Below are 18007 nucleotides of genomic sequence, written 5' to 3' on the forward strand. Positions count from 1 at the left end.
TTCAGGACTTTTTTTTTTGCATCAGAACATTTTCTGACAAAAGTGGCAGAGTGCACATGCCATCATTTCTGATTCACTGTCATTTAGTCATGATTGTGATGTTTGTTTCCAGGCTAACAGGCTGCTAGCGGTGAAGAGGAGGTCTAAAAAACGATGATGGACAGTCGGCCAGTGCAGGACTAGCTCAGACTGAGGGAACTGCAGTGGAGGTGGAGGAGGAAGAGGAGGAGAGAAAGAAGACAGAGGAGAGACAAAGCGAATCACATGACCAGTCCTCGGAAAGGCTCCAAATTAGTGATGCTCCCCTCGGGCAGGGATTACCTCCTCCCCGCCGTCTACCTCTCCATCTCTCCAGCTCTTCCTCCCACAGTCAGCAGATCAGCCGCCCAGCTCCAAGACTCCAAGCCGTGAGAGCTCGCTGTGCTCACCCACCCACACACACACGAACTCTTACACACACACACGCACACACACTCTCTCACATTCACAAACACACACACACGCATTGCATCCTGCTCATGGTCGTTGGCCTGCCCTCCTCAGCTGCTGCTCCCGCTCTACTCACAAACCATGAAGAGGCCCAAGCAGCAGACGGGGCCGCTCAGCTTCCTCAACTTCTTCAGCAGGAAGCCCAAATCGGAGCCGAGACCCGAGAGGCCCGTGGAAGCCTGGCCCAAAGAGGAGGTGGCCATCACGCTGACCCCGAGCGAGCATCCAGAGCAGGTGAGAATGAGGTGTTAAGTGCTGTTGATGATGTCTACTAGTTTTGTTTCAGCTCCAGGTGGACAAAGGTAAGTGCTTTTCGTAAAATGTTTGATCGTTGTTTTTATACGTTCCAGTTTGACCTTGAGATTGAAAATTTACTGATGTGTCAGGTTCTTTTTATGGGTTTCAGAAAAAAGAAATGTTGCTGGAAACCCGAAACCTGTTTAGACATCGTCAACTTTGTTAAAACACAGTTCAAATGATAGTATACTAATGATTTTAAGAGCTTTTATAATAAACAATTACTCCTCCTATTTAAAAGATGTATGATTATTCTTCCATATATAAAGTCAGAAAGTGAAAACAAGAAATATTTCTGTGCTTATATAAAATTTTCATTCATCTTTGAGGTGAGATTGAAACATTTTGCACGTCTAGTTTTGTTGCCAAAATTAACACGTCTCACAAACTGTTGTGTAAGAGAGAAGCTGAAGAGAGGCTGTAGATCATTAACTTTGGATGTATTAGCTTCTGCTTGCTTCCTCCCTCTCCCATTCTGTTATAGCCCAAATCCATTAGAGTGTTTATTTAATTAATTGGCAATTTCAAGAGATGATGTTGCCAAGAAACCAAGTACACCAAATACAATAGAAATCCCCCTGCATGCACACCCACCTATTCTGATGTTCACTGGAATAGTAAGGATGTTCCATTTGCTTTCATTTACTTCTCAGAATCAAAGAAAACGCCTCACCAGTCTCTCTTTTTCACTCTGTTTATGAGAACATTTTGATTATATGTGATTGGATGTGGTGGATCAGCAGCTCTGTAATTGGTCACAGGACCTCACAGCAGAAGAGGCGGGAGAATCAAGAGTTTCTGGAGGAGAAAGAGGAGAAGGAGGAGGCCCTCCAGCAGCGGCTGAGGCAGGTGAGGAAGGTGCCGCCACAGCCGAGTGCGTGGGCGGGGCAAGCAGCGGCTCCACCGGCGTCCTGTCCCTCTCTTCTTCCAGCCAGGAGCAGCTATTGGATGAACACCTGGAGGAGTGCCCACTGTGCCTGCTCAGTCAGCCTCGTTGCCACTTCCCACGACTCACCTCCTGTTCCCACCGGACGTGCTCCGACTGCCTCCGCCAGTACCTGCGCATTGAGATATCAGAGAGTCGGGTGTGCATCGCATGCCCTCAGTGCCCTGAGACACTGGCGCCGCTGGACGTCCGTGCCATCCTGGATGACCGGGCGCTGCTGGAGAGGTTCGAGGAGTACCAGTTGAGACGTTTCCTGGCTGCTGATCCAGATACACGCTGGTGCCCTGCGCCTGACTGCAGGTGAGAATCAGACCAACACAAATCGTATAAAAGTTTTTTTTAATGCATATTTACACTTAAAAATGCTTTCTCATGAGTAGGCAAATAAATCATGAGTAGGCAAATAAAAATAAAAAAAATTGTTATATAGATGGTTAAACAGTGGTGGAAATGTTAAGTACATTTCCTCAAGTACTTTACTTAAGTACAGTTTTTGGGGTTGTTGTATTTAACTTGAGGATGTCCATTTTATACTACTGTATGCTGTATACTTTGGGGGCAAATATATTGAGTGTTACAGAAAAATCCCCAAATACTTAAGTAAAAGTAAAGATGTTGTGTTAAATAAATTACTTTGGCAAAAGGGAAAGGCACCCATATAAACAGTACTTGATTAAAAGTCTTAAAGTATCTGGTTTAACTGTACTTAATTATCAAAAGTGCAAGTAGAAGTAAATTATACATATAGTTACATATATGTATACTCTGTATACTATAGGTCGACCAGTTATCAACTTGGTAGATTATTTGATCTAATATTCAGCATTTTTGTGATTCTTGGAATCAGTTTTTTTTTAAAGGTTGCTGCAGCATGCAATCTGAAAAGTAACTCGTGAAGTTATCAGATAAATGTAGTGGAGTGAAAGTACAATAATTGCATCTAAAATGCAGTGAAGTGGAAGTACACAGTGCAACAAATAAACATCTGGAGAGAAAGAAGGCAAAATAAATAATCTCAGTTCTTAATTGCCATCTATCATTCCTTTTTAAATTAAATAAATCTTTGTATTGCTGCTTCTACTCAAGTAAAAGATCTAAATACTTCTTCTACCTCTGTGGTTAACTTCTAACATTGAGAGAAGATTATTGAACAAGGGAGAGGAAAAGGCACACGTAATGAAAATTAAGGCCCTCTAAATTGCATACACTTTAAGAAAAATGTCGTTTCTTACTGTCATCTTGAGTCCTACAGTGGCAAATGCACTGTAATTACCTTAGAAAAACACACAAGGGCCCTAATTCAACATTTTCAACATGGCAGCTCTTGTCAAACCCCCTGTCATCCCTCCACTATCTTCATGTTGTAAGACACATGACTGGAGGAGTATTTTCAGTGTCAGAATGATTGACTGGGCATTGAAAAGATGAACTGACAGCATGTGAAAGAGTCAGTTTGAGCTTTTCATGCGTCCTGAGGCTGTTAAAAATTTGATGCAACCAAAATATTGTGCAGATCCTGAAACAGAACAGACTGTGTGTGAGTGATGAAGCAAGCCTCTTCGCTTTGGTAACTGCAGCTCTTTGAGAGTCTAATATGAATCTATGTAAATGTGGGACTACATAAAGTAACACCAAATACATGTTGTATTGGGAGTCAAAAAGTTACCGGTGATGTGCCTGGTTGGTATTTCTGGGACAAACAATGGACCACAATGCAATGCAACCACAAGACATGTTCTGAGTGAACCCTCATCTATTCTCCACAACATGACACCGATCCGTTGCTGTATCGCCTCCATGTTCATGGATGGGTAACAGGATCGTGCTGATGATGGGAAATCATAATGTGTGTGTGGCTGTTTGGTGAATACTTGTGGTTAGAAGCACGTATGATCCAGGGTTCAGGAGTCAGTGGTAGACCATCTGTCTCCCTGACTGTCAGTTCTCACAGTCTGCTCGTGATGAATGAGTGGAGCAAAAATCATTTCTGCCAATCTGGCCGTTGCTGTGGTGGATTAAGTATAACACAGAGAAACAAGAGACTGAATTCATCTGCAACATCTGCAGAATTTCAGATTTCAAGTTTGCAAGTGGAGGTCAGTGGTGTTGTAAGTTTTAAATGACTGACAGCTTCCTCATAAGAGAGGCTTTGAAGTGTTGACCTGTTATGTAAAGCGGTCATTCACAGTTATGGTTTGTATATTCTCATGTTTCCAACATACACACATTCTTAGAGGTCTTAGTGACAGAAGCTTAGCTGGAGATTATGTTGGCTATGAGACAGTTTGCTCTGTCCACACATGTATCTATGTATGTGTGCACATTCGGTCATGTTTTAGCTGCAAATGTAATTCTACTCTAGGTTGTTTCAGTAATGCGTTATATTTAAATCCTTGTAATAAGCGTTAATTAGTAGGTAATAGGGAACTTATTAGTCCCTATAAAACACCTTTATTATTAGATTCTAAGAAATTTCTAAGCACTTGTACAACTTGTTGGCAGTTTTTAGACACTAAACACAGAACCTCAATAAAAGCATTATGAGTTTCTTATAATTGTTTATAATAGCATTAAAAACACATTTATTGAGTTTACCTGACTTACCTTTTATGTCATTGTAAGGCTCGTAACACTTTAAAATAAGCATCAGTAACAAATGGCTCATTTATAGATAATTAACCTTTAGTTGATAGTTAATTCACCGTAGGCATCTGGTTTTGAAAAGCAGTCCACTGGTCTGTTATTCAACTCTTATGACACTGTTGAACTCATTATAGACAGCATTAAAAGATAGTAAAATAGTAAAATGGACATTGGAACCAGAGATATCGCCCTCTTTATTCGACGCATTCTTCTTCTTTTTCAAAACTTGCCGCCTACATTACCCACAATGCAACTAAGCCACTGAATGACATCACTGGAGGCAATTTATCAGATTAAATGCAACTTCCTCTGGAGCCACAAAAGTATTTGTACTTCTTTTTTCATCAAGACCTGTAAACATACTTTAATGTGTTTTGGTGCTACCAGATCTAAAGCAAGAACATTGTCTTACTAAGGTTGTTCAAACAGAAACGAGACCCGCCCATGAAAACATTCCGCCAAAGCTCTACTAATTGTGGAAAGCTCCACTAAGTCAAAAGTGTGTTTTGCTTATAATACCTCATCTGGATGTTTGCGCTTCACTGATGTATGTGCAGAGTTCGACATTAGCAGGCTGTTTCCACATTCATCTGTTGAAGGGGGAACGTTGGTCTGTGCTCACTTTAAATCAGAGTTTAAGATGTGTATGTACAAGCAGGATTCTGACGTCAGAACTAGTCTGTAAGGTCATGATCCTATGTATAACTTAAACAAATGTGATGTGAAAACATGAAACCGCCGGTGCACACACACTGGGAATGAACTTTTCAGTGACACAGGACACATCTTGTGTCCTGCAGTTAAACTTTTGAAAATGAGAAATAATTGCATATTCATATATTTGTCTTTTTTTCAATGAGGGAGAACGAGTAGATTGTGCTTAATTGATCTTTTTTTGTGGGAAAACCCTATCAGACATAAATTGCTATTCAAAACAGAGCATTTTTAGATGTTTGAAAGCACATCTGGGAGGGATCGTTAAGAATTATTAAAGGATGTGTTTTACCAAAGGACTTCACTACAACTTTGATCCACAGTATCTATGATCTGTTACAGGAGCGAGAAATAAAAGTGCAGCGCTGCCTGTCAAGTAAAATTCAGCTGATTTGAGTGATATCAGCAGCCTATGGCATCGCTGCTGTTGCTTCATGTTCTGTCAGATCCTCTTTAAACATCTTTGCATGACGGGGGAGGATGTGTAAGATGTAAATAATCAAGTTACTGCTGGTTTCTTTCATAAACATATACTCTGATACCTGTGAATGTTTCTATCCTTGAGCCAAAAGTGTTTGACGTCAGAATCAGTTTAAATCTAGTCTGACACCAAACCCAGGCAGCAGTCTAATTATCCTTGTGTGTGTGTGTGTGTGTGTGGCCTTCTGCCTTCAGCCTGTCTGACAAAGCTGAAAGCCACGTAAGGCTGGAGGTACCAAAGGAAAAAAGATTGAAGGAGCTTTTCAAATACTTCACAGCAGAGCATCACTGCCTGGATCCTAAAGGCCTCCGTGAATCACTCACGGTTACTTTCATGTTTGATCCTTAATCACATGATCTTTTGAATATTAAAATTTATGTTAATGTGCCCTCTGAGGAGTGAGATTAGGTCCACAGGCGTCAAGCTCCTTGTTATCGACATAATGACTGCTCGAGATCTGAGGGTGGAGTTATTTCTGGTTCAGGTGTCGAACTCTGGAAACCAGTCCCACAGATAGTTGTATCTCTCTTTGAATAGTGATTCACTTAGGCACGCAGTCTACAAATGTGCTGTTTGCGAGCAAAGACAACAATGAACGATTCAGTGCGCTTCACCAGGCTGAACAGATGAACAAAACAAGCAACTGATGAGAGACTTTCTGCAGCTTTTCATAGATATTCAACGAAACTGTGACTCTCAGCTGAACATTTTATGGTGAAATATTAAGTAGAGAGAACACCTGAGGTGTCCTAACAACAAAGAGTCCTCTCTAGGGATCATTTAACATGCGGCACCAGTGATCCATTCTGTCATTTCTTATCTGCAATTTCTCTCTCTCCTCAGCTACGCAGTGATAGCTTACGGCTGTGCGGAGTGTCCCAAGCTGAGCTGTGGCCGGGAGGGATGTGACACGGAGTTCTGCTACCACTGTCGGCAGCTGTGGCACCCCAACCAGACGTGTGACCAGGCCCGGCGGCAGCGAGCCCGCCACACGTCAGGCGGCACCGATGCCTCCACGCTGTACGTCTTCAATGAAGAACCCGGAGGAGGTGACACCTTCTTTTGTCTTATTCTCTGTGCTTCAAATAATCTTTTCAGGTTATTTTATTCCTCTGTGCTGAACAAATATTGCAGAAGGTGTGGTCACCCCTAACACATTGACTCTGTTGCTGAAGATGCAGAGGAGATCAAAGCGTGCCCTCGCTGTGGTGCCTACATCATGAAGACCAATGACGGCAGCTGTAACCGTATGAACTGCACTGTGTGTGCCTGTCAGTTCTGCTGGCTGTGTATGCAGGAGATCACCGACGTGCACTACCTCAGGTACTCATGAACACATTAACCCACCAAATACCCACATCTAACTGAAAAGCACACGTTTTCTTTTAGATGACTTTGGTGTTGGGCTGTTGGTGGGTCAAAACAAGATGTTTGAAGATGTCACTTTAGGCTCAAGGAAATTGTGATGAGCATTTTTTACTATTTTCAACATTTTCCAGACCAAACTAAAACCGTTAAAGTTGCTGCAAGCGTTGTCGTCGCTGTAGCTTACTTCCTGTCCTCCCTGTGTTGCAGTTAGCAATCCCCTCCCTCCTCTCCACGTCGCCACACTCCTTTTTCAAGGCTGCTCTCTTTGCTTCTTTCTTTTTCTCAAATGCTGTTCATTGCTTGGCCTGTTTGGTAGTATGAGCGCTGGATTGGTAGCTTTCCCTATTCTGCCATCGCCAGTGTAGGTACCTGAGTATCTGTGCGTTCACACCGAGCGGACAGGTCCGCCTCTTTATGGAGGTCTCTGTCCTGATTGAATAAAAGTGGGCAGGGATACCAGAAAATGTATTTTCTCTTTTACTACATGAGCAGGAGGAGAAGAGACATGGGTTACTGACCCAACACTCTACAGTAGTGATTACTGTTGGAATACAGAGCCATTTAATACCTATTTTAGTAAGACAATAACACTTACAGCAGTTTTAAAATAACCAACAGAATAATTGATAATAAAAATAATCCTACAGTGAACAATCTCGGTGTGGATATCTGGGAGATATCCAGTAAAAGTATGGCACAAAAACACAAAAAAAAACACAAGAGACAGAGCAGCAGAATTTGATCCCAGTCTCACAGCAGCATGAGGTGAGAAAATGCTCGCTGGCACAGGTCCAACTTCCCAAATGAAAGATACTGAACAGTTTCAGTTTCTCCCAAAGGGAAAGAACGTAATAACTACCTTCACTACAATGAGTATACCTGCCTTCACACCTCTATCCCATCGGTATGTTTTAAAGGAACACCCAGTTGGAGATAAAAACCGAGCCAGTCAGCAAGACATGGACGGCATGCCATCGTCGAGAGGCTGCACTTCTTTAAACTGGCTTCCATTGATTTTCCCAGTCCTGGAAGAGAGTCACTGCTGACTTGTCATCAATTAATCAGCTCTATCTGCCTCCATATTTCCATGCGGCAGAATATGTAACTCAAGCTACAGGACTAGCTGGATCTGGAGTGACAGTTTTATCTTTCCGACGGCAAAGGACTGGTTATAACTACAGTGCGAAAGGTGTACATGTCTTCTGTTCTGTTGCCTGAGAAAGAGGGTTTCTGTCTATCTGCATGTGCCGCATTGTCTTTTCACACCTCCCTCTCCCTTAATCCCCCCTGTCTGTCTGTCACACTGCGAATTACAGTGAGCGTCCTACAGAAGGGCAACGCTTTTAGCATCCCACTGCAAATCTGCCCGTTCAGAGCAACAGAGCACAGTCTTAATATCACACCGTAATTCCCCCCCCACTCAGGCTTTTGGGAGCTCAAAGTGACATTTGCTGCCGCGATAGAAACGTCGAGAAACAGCATCACCCCGAGGTGCTATTTGTATTGCTTATGTTGTCGCCGCTGCTCCTACAAGTTAATTGCCGCTTCATTATGAGCAAACAGCATTAGTCAGTGTTGTGCTGCTCTCCCTGGCAGTTGGAATTACACCGCAACACCAAAGACTCGTGCTAGATTAAAGAGGCAATTTAAGGCAGTGCTTGTTTTACCTAATGTCATATCAAGGGAAGGAGAATTGACTCCTCGCAAACAGACTTAAATAACCCCGATTTTCCATTTATCTCACAGCAGTGAGATAAATGAGTATGCGAAATGGTTGCTGCAAATGACTGTAATAGAGGGCGAAGTAAACATGACAAATGCAGATGAAGTCATTCAGTTTGAGTAATGATGTCATGACAGCAATGAGACAGACAGTTAATGTTGTCATCTTCTCACGTCAGTGCTTACTGATGTCACTCACAGCCCAAAAAATAATCACTCAAATTGTTTTATGTTTCTGTTCGAGTACAATGATGATGCTTGTGGGATCACAGCAGTGGAGGGGATGAGTGTCTGTGTGTCTACATGAGCGTACATCTACTGTTTGTTTATATAGTAGGATTGAAGTTTGGATAAAACCCAAAAACTACTGAGGTCATAAAAAGTCCACAGTCATGCTCGTGGTTCTGTGAGACTGAGCTTTGTACTAAATGCTACATTAAAGGAGCACTTTGTAGCAATTTTAATCAGAAGATAAAGATCTTCATTGACTGATTTTTTTTTTTTTTGCCTAAACTAAATAAACAAACTCTTATATTTGGCGGACCCTGCCACCTTTCTAGCTTCAAATAGTGTTCTGGGGACTTTATTTTCCTCTGAGAACAGCTTGTTTATTCAGTTATGGAAAAAATAAATATTTCTGAGTTTGTTTTATTGCCACATTATTGTTTATAAATATTACAGTTTGAATTTCTTCTCCACAACTACATAGTGCCCCTTTTAGCAGGAAAATTAGTTAGTTTAGTTTAGCCTGTTGGAGGCTACCATTTCTTATTTAGCACTAAAAATATGCTACAATTGAGTGCCTTAAACCTGCCAGCTGGGGGCAATTCCACTGGTTTCAAAAAGAAGTCATATTGTATGTAAGCTTATGAGAAAATGACTCTACTTCGCACTTGATTTATTACCTCAGCAAACATTTTTAATGAGTTTTTCGGCTTGATTGCTAGATTCAGGTCTTCTTCAATAGAGCATGATGTTAATTCCATAAATAATGGTCTCATTTGGAATAAAATAGACAATAAAGCTAAATGTAAAATAAATGGCTACCTTGTGATTGACAAATTGCTACCATGGCATGTTATCATCATCGTTGTCATCAGGTTCTCAGTCAGATCCAATCACGATATCCTCTACCCTCTTGTTCCAATATGGTAATTTACGAACCAGTGGGTGATGTCACGGTGGGTTTACACTTGGTCATAAAACAAAGTCATGGCAGACCCAATAGCTGTAGAGATATTTCACTAAAAACAAAAAATGTAAGCCTTGTGGTGGCCAGCAAAAGTCTGGAGTTCAACATAGTCAGTAGGATTCATCCTCGTGGGCTTATGAATATCTCTGGAAAACTTCATGTTAATCCATCCAGACAGACTGAAGGACATGCCCTATCCATAGAGCTATGAGACCCACGTGACTAAAAATGCTACATGTTTTAATATGATTTATTTTCCAGACTCCTGTCTGACCTCCCCTGTTGTGTCTCTTGTGTTTCAGTCCCTCAGGATGTACATTCTGGGGGAAGAAGCCATGGTCTCAAACCCGTAAGGTTCTGTGGCAGGTGGGCATGTTGCTCGGAGCACCAGTGGTCATCTCCCTTATAGCGGGCATCGCCATCCCAGTCATTATTGTGGGCATACCCATCTACATGGGCCGAAAGGTACAGTGAATCCTGTGTCATTTCAAGTAACTTGTGTGAATTGATACACTTAGTTTGTGCACGTGTCAGTAAAGACAGCAGACAGCCCCTATATGACTTTCTATCAAAAATAGTTCATTTTGATTGTAATCAACAGATGTAAAACCAGCTTTTAAACATGTCATCAAGGAAATCATGCAGGTCAGGTGATTTGGAAACCAGGTCTCCCAGGCTGTTATCCTTTCCCCTCATGCATGCTGGGATGCATGTATTAGTGGACATGAATAAGTGGCAGGTATAAGTGGTTGGGGAGAATGAGAACAACAAGGAAGAAATTGAATTTCCATTATCTAATTTATGTTTTATTTATTACCTTCCAGGTCCATGGTCGCTGTAAGAAAAACAATATCTCAGGAAGTAAGCACTACTTGACTGTGGCAAGTGGGGTGATGATGTCAGTGTTTGTGTCGCCGGTCATAGCAGCTGTCACTGTGGGTAAGGAACAAACAATGGCATGGCCACCTTCTGTTCTTCTGTCCGCCGAGGAGGGTAATTAAAGAGTAAAATGCTGTGAATTAGGTATATAAATATTCTCTTTATTTTTGAAGGAGAAGAAAGTAGATAAAGATAAAATCGCCATAATATCCTGAATCACAGCAGTTTGCGTCAGACCTCATATGCTGAATATGCTAATTTAATCTTTTTTATTTTTATCTGAAATGCAATATTTATGTGAATCAGAAAGTCATTAAAGATAAAGATAATCCACGCTGCTTTGACCAGCACTCTGGCTGCTAGCAGTGGAGTCCCAGATAATCCCCTCCGTAATGAGTTAGGACTCGAAGATCAATGGGAGAGCGAAACCCCACATCTTTTCACACGCTACACATCCAATTAAAGACCTAAAATTAAAAAAACAGCTTGGTATTTTGGGAAATATGCATATTTGCTTTCTTGCAGAGAGTTAGATGGGAAAATTGATGATACCGCTCTCATATGATACTAGCACACAAAGAGCAAAAGAGCTGTGTCACGAGAGTAACTGTCTGATCTGAGCAGCCCATGCGTGAGCGTGTCTGCCATCTTGGACAGTTATGTACGGCAACACCACCTGGACAAAATTTGTGATGTTAGTTTATGATTGCGATCGCGTTTACTGTAGTTCTGCGTGTGATTTGTCCAAGTGGTGTTGCCGTACCTAGCTATCCATGATGGACACACTCAAATCAGGCAGCTACTCAGATTGGGTAGTGACAGGCTAGCCTGAACAAGTACCTCTAAAGCTAACAGATAACAGACACGCCAATGGGGATTTTTTACACATTGTTTTACAGTAAAAAATGCTTATCAGTGAGCTGTAGTAGCGCTAGTTGTTGGATTTGTTCCAAGCTAAGCTAAGCTTACCTAAACAGCGGCTGGCTTTTAAAGGTTTTATTTACCATACAGACATCAAAGTGGTGATAATCTTCTTGGTTAGAAAGAAATTAGCTGGAAACATTAACACACACACACGCAGTGCTAAGTAGCATTTTGATGACTCATGCCACTTCCTGCTGGAGGTAACATTTGCTTAATTCCTTACAGAAATCCTTAAGGCTTTAGCAGCCTTGTGGCTTCCCTCTGCAGTGTTGCAACCGCCACTGTACACACACACACACACACACACACACACACACACACACACACACTCAAACCCATTTAGCCGCAGTGCACTCTTCACCCTGACCTCCTGTCCCTGCATATCCCTGTCTCCATGTTTCACTCTCTTTTCACTTCAGCTTCTCTCTGCCATATGTTTTATCAAATCCCCTCCGTTCTGTGCTCTCATCGCACCACAATTGTCATTTAGTTTCTCATATTTCACTCACAGCTCCCCGTCTTGTCGTTTTTCTCTCTCTCTGACTCAAACAGCCTCCCGGGTTCACTCCTCTCTCTGTCAACTGTTTGGCTGGCAGGCTCATCCTCTTGCCCTGGTTTCACCCTGCTGCTGAGTCAATAGAGTCCCAGTGTTCCCGCTGTGTTAATGATGTCCCTTTGTTTGGTCGGCACTCTGCTTTGTTTTCCCAAATTCCTATTTCAATCGCAGGTTGCGTAATCACACAGCACAGGGAGGCAGCCTCACGTCGAGTTTGGGTGCTTGTTGACAGTACTTTATGTGAAGGTTATGGAGGAGAGTGGGGAGATATCGAACTTCTGAAATAAAATTGGCTTTGCTACAGTAGTGACCTCTGCTCTGTTCTTATTTTGACTTAAAACAGTCAAACAGGTCACTGTTTTGCTTCTGTCTCTCATTTTTTAGGTGTCCACTGCAGGGATGTCTTTCCACCTCCTATTATAATTAATGCAAATGCGTGCATTTATATATATATATATATATATATATATATATATATATATATGCATGTCATGTAATTAACCAGGAAATTGACTCACTGAGATGAACAATATTGGTATATTTATAATGTATTTTACTGTCCTGGATAACATAACATCATCACATAGAATATACATTAAAACATAGAGGTTTGAAAATATTCAGTGAATCACTCAATTAATTTGAAATTGATATGAGATTGATCAGGATTTACAAAGCATAGGGATCATAGGGACGAAATAACAGCCATAAATATACCAAAACAAGTAATAGAAAAACAGATAAAACATAAAATTGATTAATAAAGCTAGATTCGCTTGCCTCCAATTAAGAGAGAATAGATTTAAAGCTTGCAAGGAAATAGGTTCCCTGAAAGAGGGTATTACTGGAGCATAAACAGTGGTTCCCAGCATTATTTAGAATAACAAAATTGCCAAGAATAAAATTATAGATCAGTGTGTTTCAGCAACTATATTCTGTGGGATGTCCACAGTGATGCATGGGGGGCTCCCCCTTGTGTTTGTATTGAGTATTGTAGTAATAATATGGTAATACATCTATTTAATATGCCTCAAAACCAGCCCCCACACTTTATTGAAGTGCTCTGCTACATCAGAATACTACCCTTTTAGTAACCATGTCTATGTTATTAAAAGATATTTTGGCACAATCTCTAGAAAAACGATTAGGGCTGTCACAATATCTTGATTATCAGGAGTATCATGGCAAAACAAATTCATGATAGCCAATGTCATCATAAGTGTATTATTAAGACAATATCAATATTTCATTTTTTAATATCATGGATATAATAATTAGAAATATATCTGAATTGGTTTATTCATACTTCTCTGTTTCCCTGCAGGTGTGGGTGTGCCACTAATGCTGACTTACGTCTATGGGGTCGTCCCCATGTCGCTCTGTAGGAACGGTTGGTGTCGACCGCAGAGTGAGCCCCCTGAAACACACAAAATCCAACTGGAGGACTTAGCCAGCTGTGAGTACAGAATTTAAAGGAATAGAAGTTTGAAATTTTGGGAAATATGCTTGTTCGCTTTCTTGCCAAGTGTCAGATGGGAAAATTTAGGCTGACAATGGAGCTGGAGTCAAGAGGCAATTAGCTTAGCTTAGCATAAAGACTGGAAGCAGAGGGAACCAGCTAGTCTGGCCTCGTTCAAAGCTCAAAAATCCAGCTCCAGGCAAACTTCTATAGCAATTTACGGCAGTGACAACAAGACGCAAGAAAGTAACTGCAGGAAAGTAAACGTATATCCCAAATTATTGAGCTATTCTTTTATTGTGTAGTTAACAACTCTTGACATAAGTACTAAGTGCAATGTAATTTTTGCTCTGCGGCCTGATCTGATGAAGTTTCAACTTCTCTTATAGATCTTCTATTCTCTCATGTAGTCAGTGACCACTGGACGGGTCAGAACAACCAAACGCTCAGTGACACCAGCGTCCAGGAAGTCAGAGTCAGTGTACAGGAAGTGGGCGTCCTCCCAAGTACGAGCACCACGCCCCCAGAACTAGATAGCTATGAGGAATTGGATGAAGCCACTAAACACCACGGATACACCAAGCAGGACAGCCAATCAGACTGCGAGGTGGTTATTGTGCCTGACAGCAATCTCGATGACACACAGGCGCTTTCTTTGAGGTAAATGTTTCTACCCCTCTTTTTTATGGTTTAGGCAGGATTTTTAGCCAGGTTGATTCCAGGTTGGGTCTTGGGATGTAAACTTTAGTCTGTTGGTCCACCACTTTGGTCCAGGCTGAAATTTCTTGACTGCTATTGGATGGATTGCCATGAGGTTTTGCACGGATTCCTGTGTTTTTTTGAATAACTTTGTTGATCTGAGAGCTCCTAAAATGATTTGGCTTATGACCAAAAACCTGACACATTAACAAAACTAATAATCCTCCCATCAAGCTCTTGCCCTAAACTGATGCCTCGTTTCCTCACAGTTTTGTTTTGTGTTCGCAATTACGAACTTACCCCCCCTAGTGTTCAAAGCAAGGAAATACATTTCTTCAAGGGTGGCTAGAAATACCACCACACACAGAAAAAGATCAGAAGCTCATTTTTTCTGTCTTTATATGCATACGGTGCATTAATGAGACAAAAACAGAACCAGTAATGCACACGGACAAATAAGTGAGGCCAGTTTTTTTTTTTAATTTTGTTAAAAGACGTGTGAACCACCATGCATGAAAGAAATGTCTAAATAGAACTGTATTACATTTATCAGCCGAAACACAAATAAAGAAGAACGCACACAGAGCTATGTGGAAACGAGGCATAGACGAGTACAGCCTTACAGAGCTGCTAGCATGGCTGTAGACTCTTAGTCTTGTTCTTTAATTATTTTTTGGAAACTTTTATCCAGTGTAATACCTTTGTTTAAGCATATAATCCTGAAGTCAGATAGACTTCGATTGCCTGGCAGCTTTGTATTGATCTTGTGTTTCTACTGTCACCACAGGGAAGGAACCAATATTGAAGTCCGTGTGGAAATTGAGACCCATCCCAGAGGCGCCCGTCATTCCAGCCTAAGTAGCATCCTGTCTAGCCGAAGCCTGTCAGTGGAGTCCCTGGGACACTCGCAGTCCCTGCCCCAAGACTACCTGCGTGCCTCAGAACGGGAAGAGCGACGAGAGGGTGGAGGAGGAGACGGAGAGGAGCAGGAGGGAAGAGAGAAACCAGGAGGGGAAGCCAGAGGACACGAAGAGACAGTTTACCCAGTCTTTGAAATAGACGGTGTATGAGGTCCTCCGGTGCGGGCTTTGTACTTGGTTGAAGATTAGTCAGGTTTTTATGAGCTGACGCGTCGCTGGATTGACCTGAAAATCATTGTCCAAGGCCACCTCCTGCTTTAAAAGACAGGCCCTCCCACCAGTTGCCTTCTAGCTCCAGCCTCTAAGGAAAGACGCGGGTTTAGACAGAGCAAATGATAAACATGAGAGTGTGTGACAGTGTGTGTGAGAGACAAATAGCATGAGACTATTGCATTTAAAAATCGGAGGGGGATGATGTACTGAAAGGCAGACAGGATAGCATTCATCAGTGAAAACAGAAGTGACTGAGAGCATGTTAGCTGACTAGTTCAGTCTGTTCTTTTCTATGTTGTCCTTTCTGAAAGACACTACCTTACTCCCCCCTCTATGATAAATCTATTCAATGAAGCCCTCTCTTCGTCCGGCTGTACTCTTATACTTCTTTTAGTGACCTCACCTCCCTCCTTCCACTCCCTTTACAAATAAACAGACCCCCACAAGCATGATTTGTTTCAGGAAGGATTAAAGGATCTGGCAACTGTTGTTTCACCAAGTAATTATCAAATGCTTCTCAAGCCAAGTTGCAAGACAGAAGGGGGGGAATTTTTCTACCTTTAAAGAATATCTCCAGTAATTTACGATGCAGCGGTCACACCTTGAATTTGGCAACCTTAAAACAGACGATGCATGCTTCACTGTTCAATTACATTTTGTGCAAGAAGTCCAGTTGCAAATGACATCTGAAAAACTGGTGAAGCCTGTAACCGTTGTTCTCTGTTGGAGTAACAAGTGCTCTGTGACATTGTGGCAGTGTTCGAAACTGACCGGAGGGCTTATAAATACCATTAATTATATTATTCTCAAATCCACAGTCTTCCATGGAAGCAGCAAAGGGGGCAGTGTCACTTTTGCATTGTTTTAGTGCAGATTACAGCCTTCAAGAGGCTTAAAGAAACTGCTTTAGTTTGTAAAAATGCTCATGCTAATGCAGCTACTCTTTTTCTGAAGAGTCTTAAATTTAAAAGTAGCTGCATGATTCTACTACTTGCTGTGTACGCAGGATAACACATGAACACACACACAAGCAGTTTCACACACACACACACACACACACATATGCCCACGCCACACGCACCGCAGTGAAGTGTAGTCGCAGTAGTGTGTGCTGCTGAGAGCATTCAATATAAACTAAAGACCCTCTCAAATGATCACAGAGCACCAAAATTACAACAGCAGCATGCCACCTCAGGCTGAAATCTAATAACCCCTTCTAGATGACTTATGAGAAATACATGACTATACATGCTCTGCTTATCTTCCTGAGTGTGAAATACTTGTGAGAGATGAACTCGGACCTGACGTGATAACCTGTGCTGGGTTGTGGAGAGAAATGAAATAAAGATTTCACCATGAAGGACACAATGTATGTTTTGTATCTGTCGCAAATTGATTTTTCTTGGGTGAAAGTTCAAGTGGAAACCTGTTTCCTAGTATGCCACATGTACACAAAACATTTTTTTGGGGGATTTTTGCCATATTGTATAGCTTTACAGGAGAAGTAAAGACAGGAAACTAACCCTTTTTGGCTTGTGACCTTTAAATATCTTCTTCTAACAAGTCTAGCTCAGCACTTTTTGTTATTTTAACATTTTTCTCGAGTAAACTGATCTAGAAAAAAAAGAGTAGTGGGAAGCCTTAAAAGAGAAACAAGCATTTATGTTTTTTCTTCACTTTCCTCTACTGTTAGTCATCTTGTGAGCTTTCAGATACATCTTACAACCCTGTGTGGCTCTCCAGATCCACTGTTTTAGACTACAAGGTCTCCAATTGGAAATTTAAAAATAATCCATACAGTAGATCATTTTGTAAAACACACAAAAATAAAAAACTAATCGTAGTACTACTGATATTCCACAATATCACCGTGCTTATACAGTGTGTGTGCAGTGAGTAAAGGTGAGCGACAACAACGCTGTAATAAATGTTTGGATCAATAGAGGGCGCCAACATACAGAAAAAGAATACTTACAATACACATTTGCAGTTGTTAGTTGATCATTTAAAAGCAGAATTACTAGTTTGTTGAAATACTCTGCTAGTCCTCATGTAGAATAATCTCTATTGGATTATAATTATTAGATACTTTAATGTTGTGGTGGCGGTTATTTTATACCGCTGGGTAGCTTTGATCAACTTATCTTAACCACTAATGATACATGAAAATTGATTTGTAATATTAATTAGAATCTCTTAAAGGGTAACTCCACCAATTTTACACATTTAAGTGTGTTTACAGGTTTTGGGGAGTACTACTATATATCAGAAAAAGTAGTATAAAGACTTCTGTGGCTCCAGAGGAAGCTGAGTATTTAACTTGATACATTGCCTCCACTAAAACTGTCCACAATGAGTCCGACAGTGTTATAAAGTGTAATGCTAGACCAGTGGACTGCCTTTCAAAACCTTTAATTGATTGATTGATGTTATTTATCTATATAGAGGGGAATGAATCCAATGGATACATGTAAAAGTGAGAACGCTTGTTTTGAACATGGTCCT

At 41.3% G+C, this 18007-nt stretch overlaps 1 protein-coding gene across 1 annotated transcript; it reads left to right on the forward strand.

The window, feature by feature from the left end:
• Positions 1-158: 158 nt before the first annotated feature.
• LOC141018091 (E3 ubiquitin-protein ligase RNF19A) lies at positions 159-16830 on the forward strand. Its single transcript, XM_073492974.1, has 9 exons — positions 159-723; positions 1548-2032; positions 6414-6619; positions 6746-6893; positions 10155-10317; positions 10677-10791; positions 13536-13667; positions 14060-14330; positions 15157-16830. The coding sequence occupies exons 1-9, from the start codon at positions 571-573 to the stop codon at positions 15437-15439; spliced, it is 1956 nt and encodes a 651-aa protein (XP_073349075.1). The 5' UTR covers positions 159-570; the 3' UTR covers positions 15440-16830.
• The last annotated feature ends 1177 nt before the right edge of the window (positions 16831-18007 follow it).

This window comes from Pagrus major, chromosome 22, assembly GCF_040436345.1.
Source record: "Pagrus major chromosome 22, Pma_NU_1.0".
NCBI classification, from domain to species: Eukaryota; Metazoa; Chordata; class Actinopteri; order Spariformes; family Sparidae; genus Pagrus; species Pagrus major.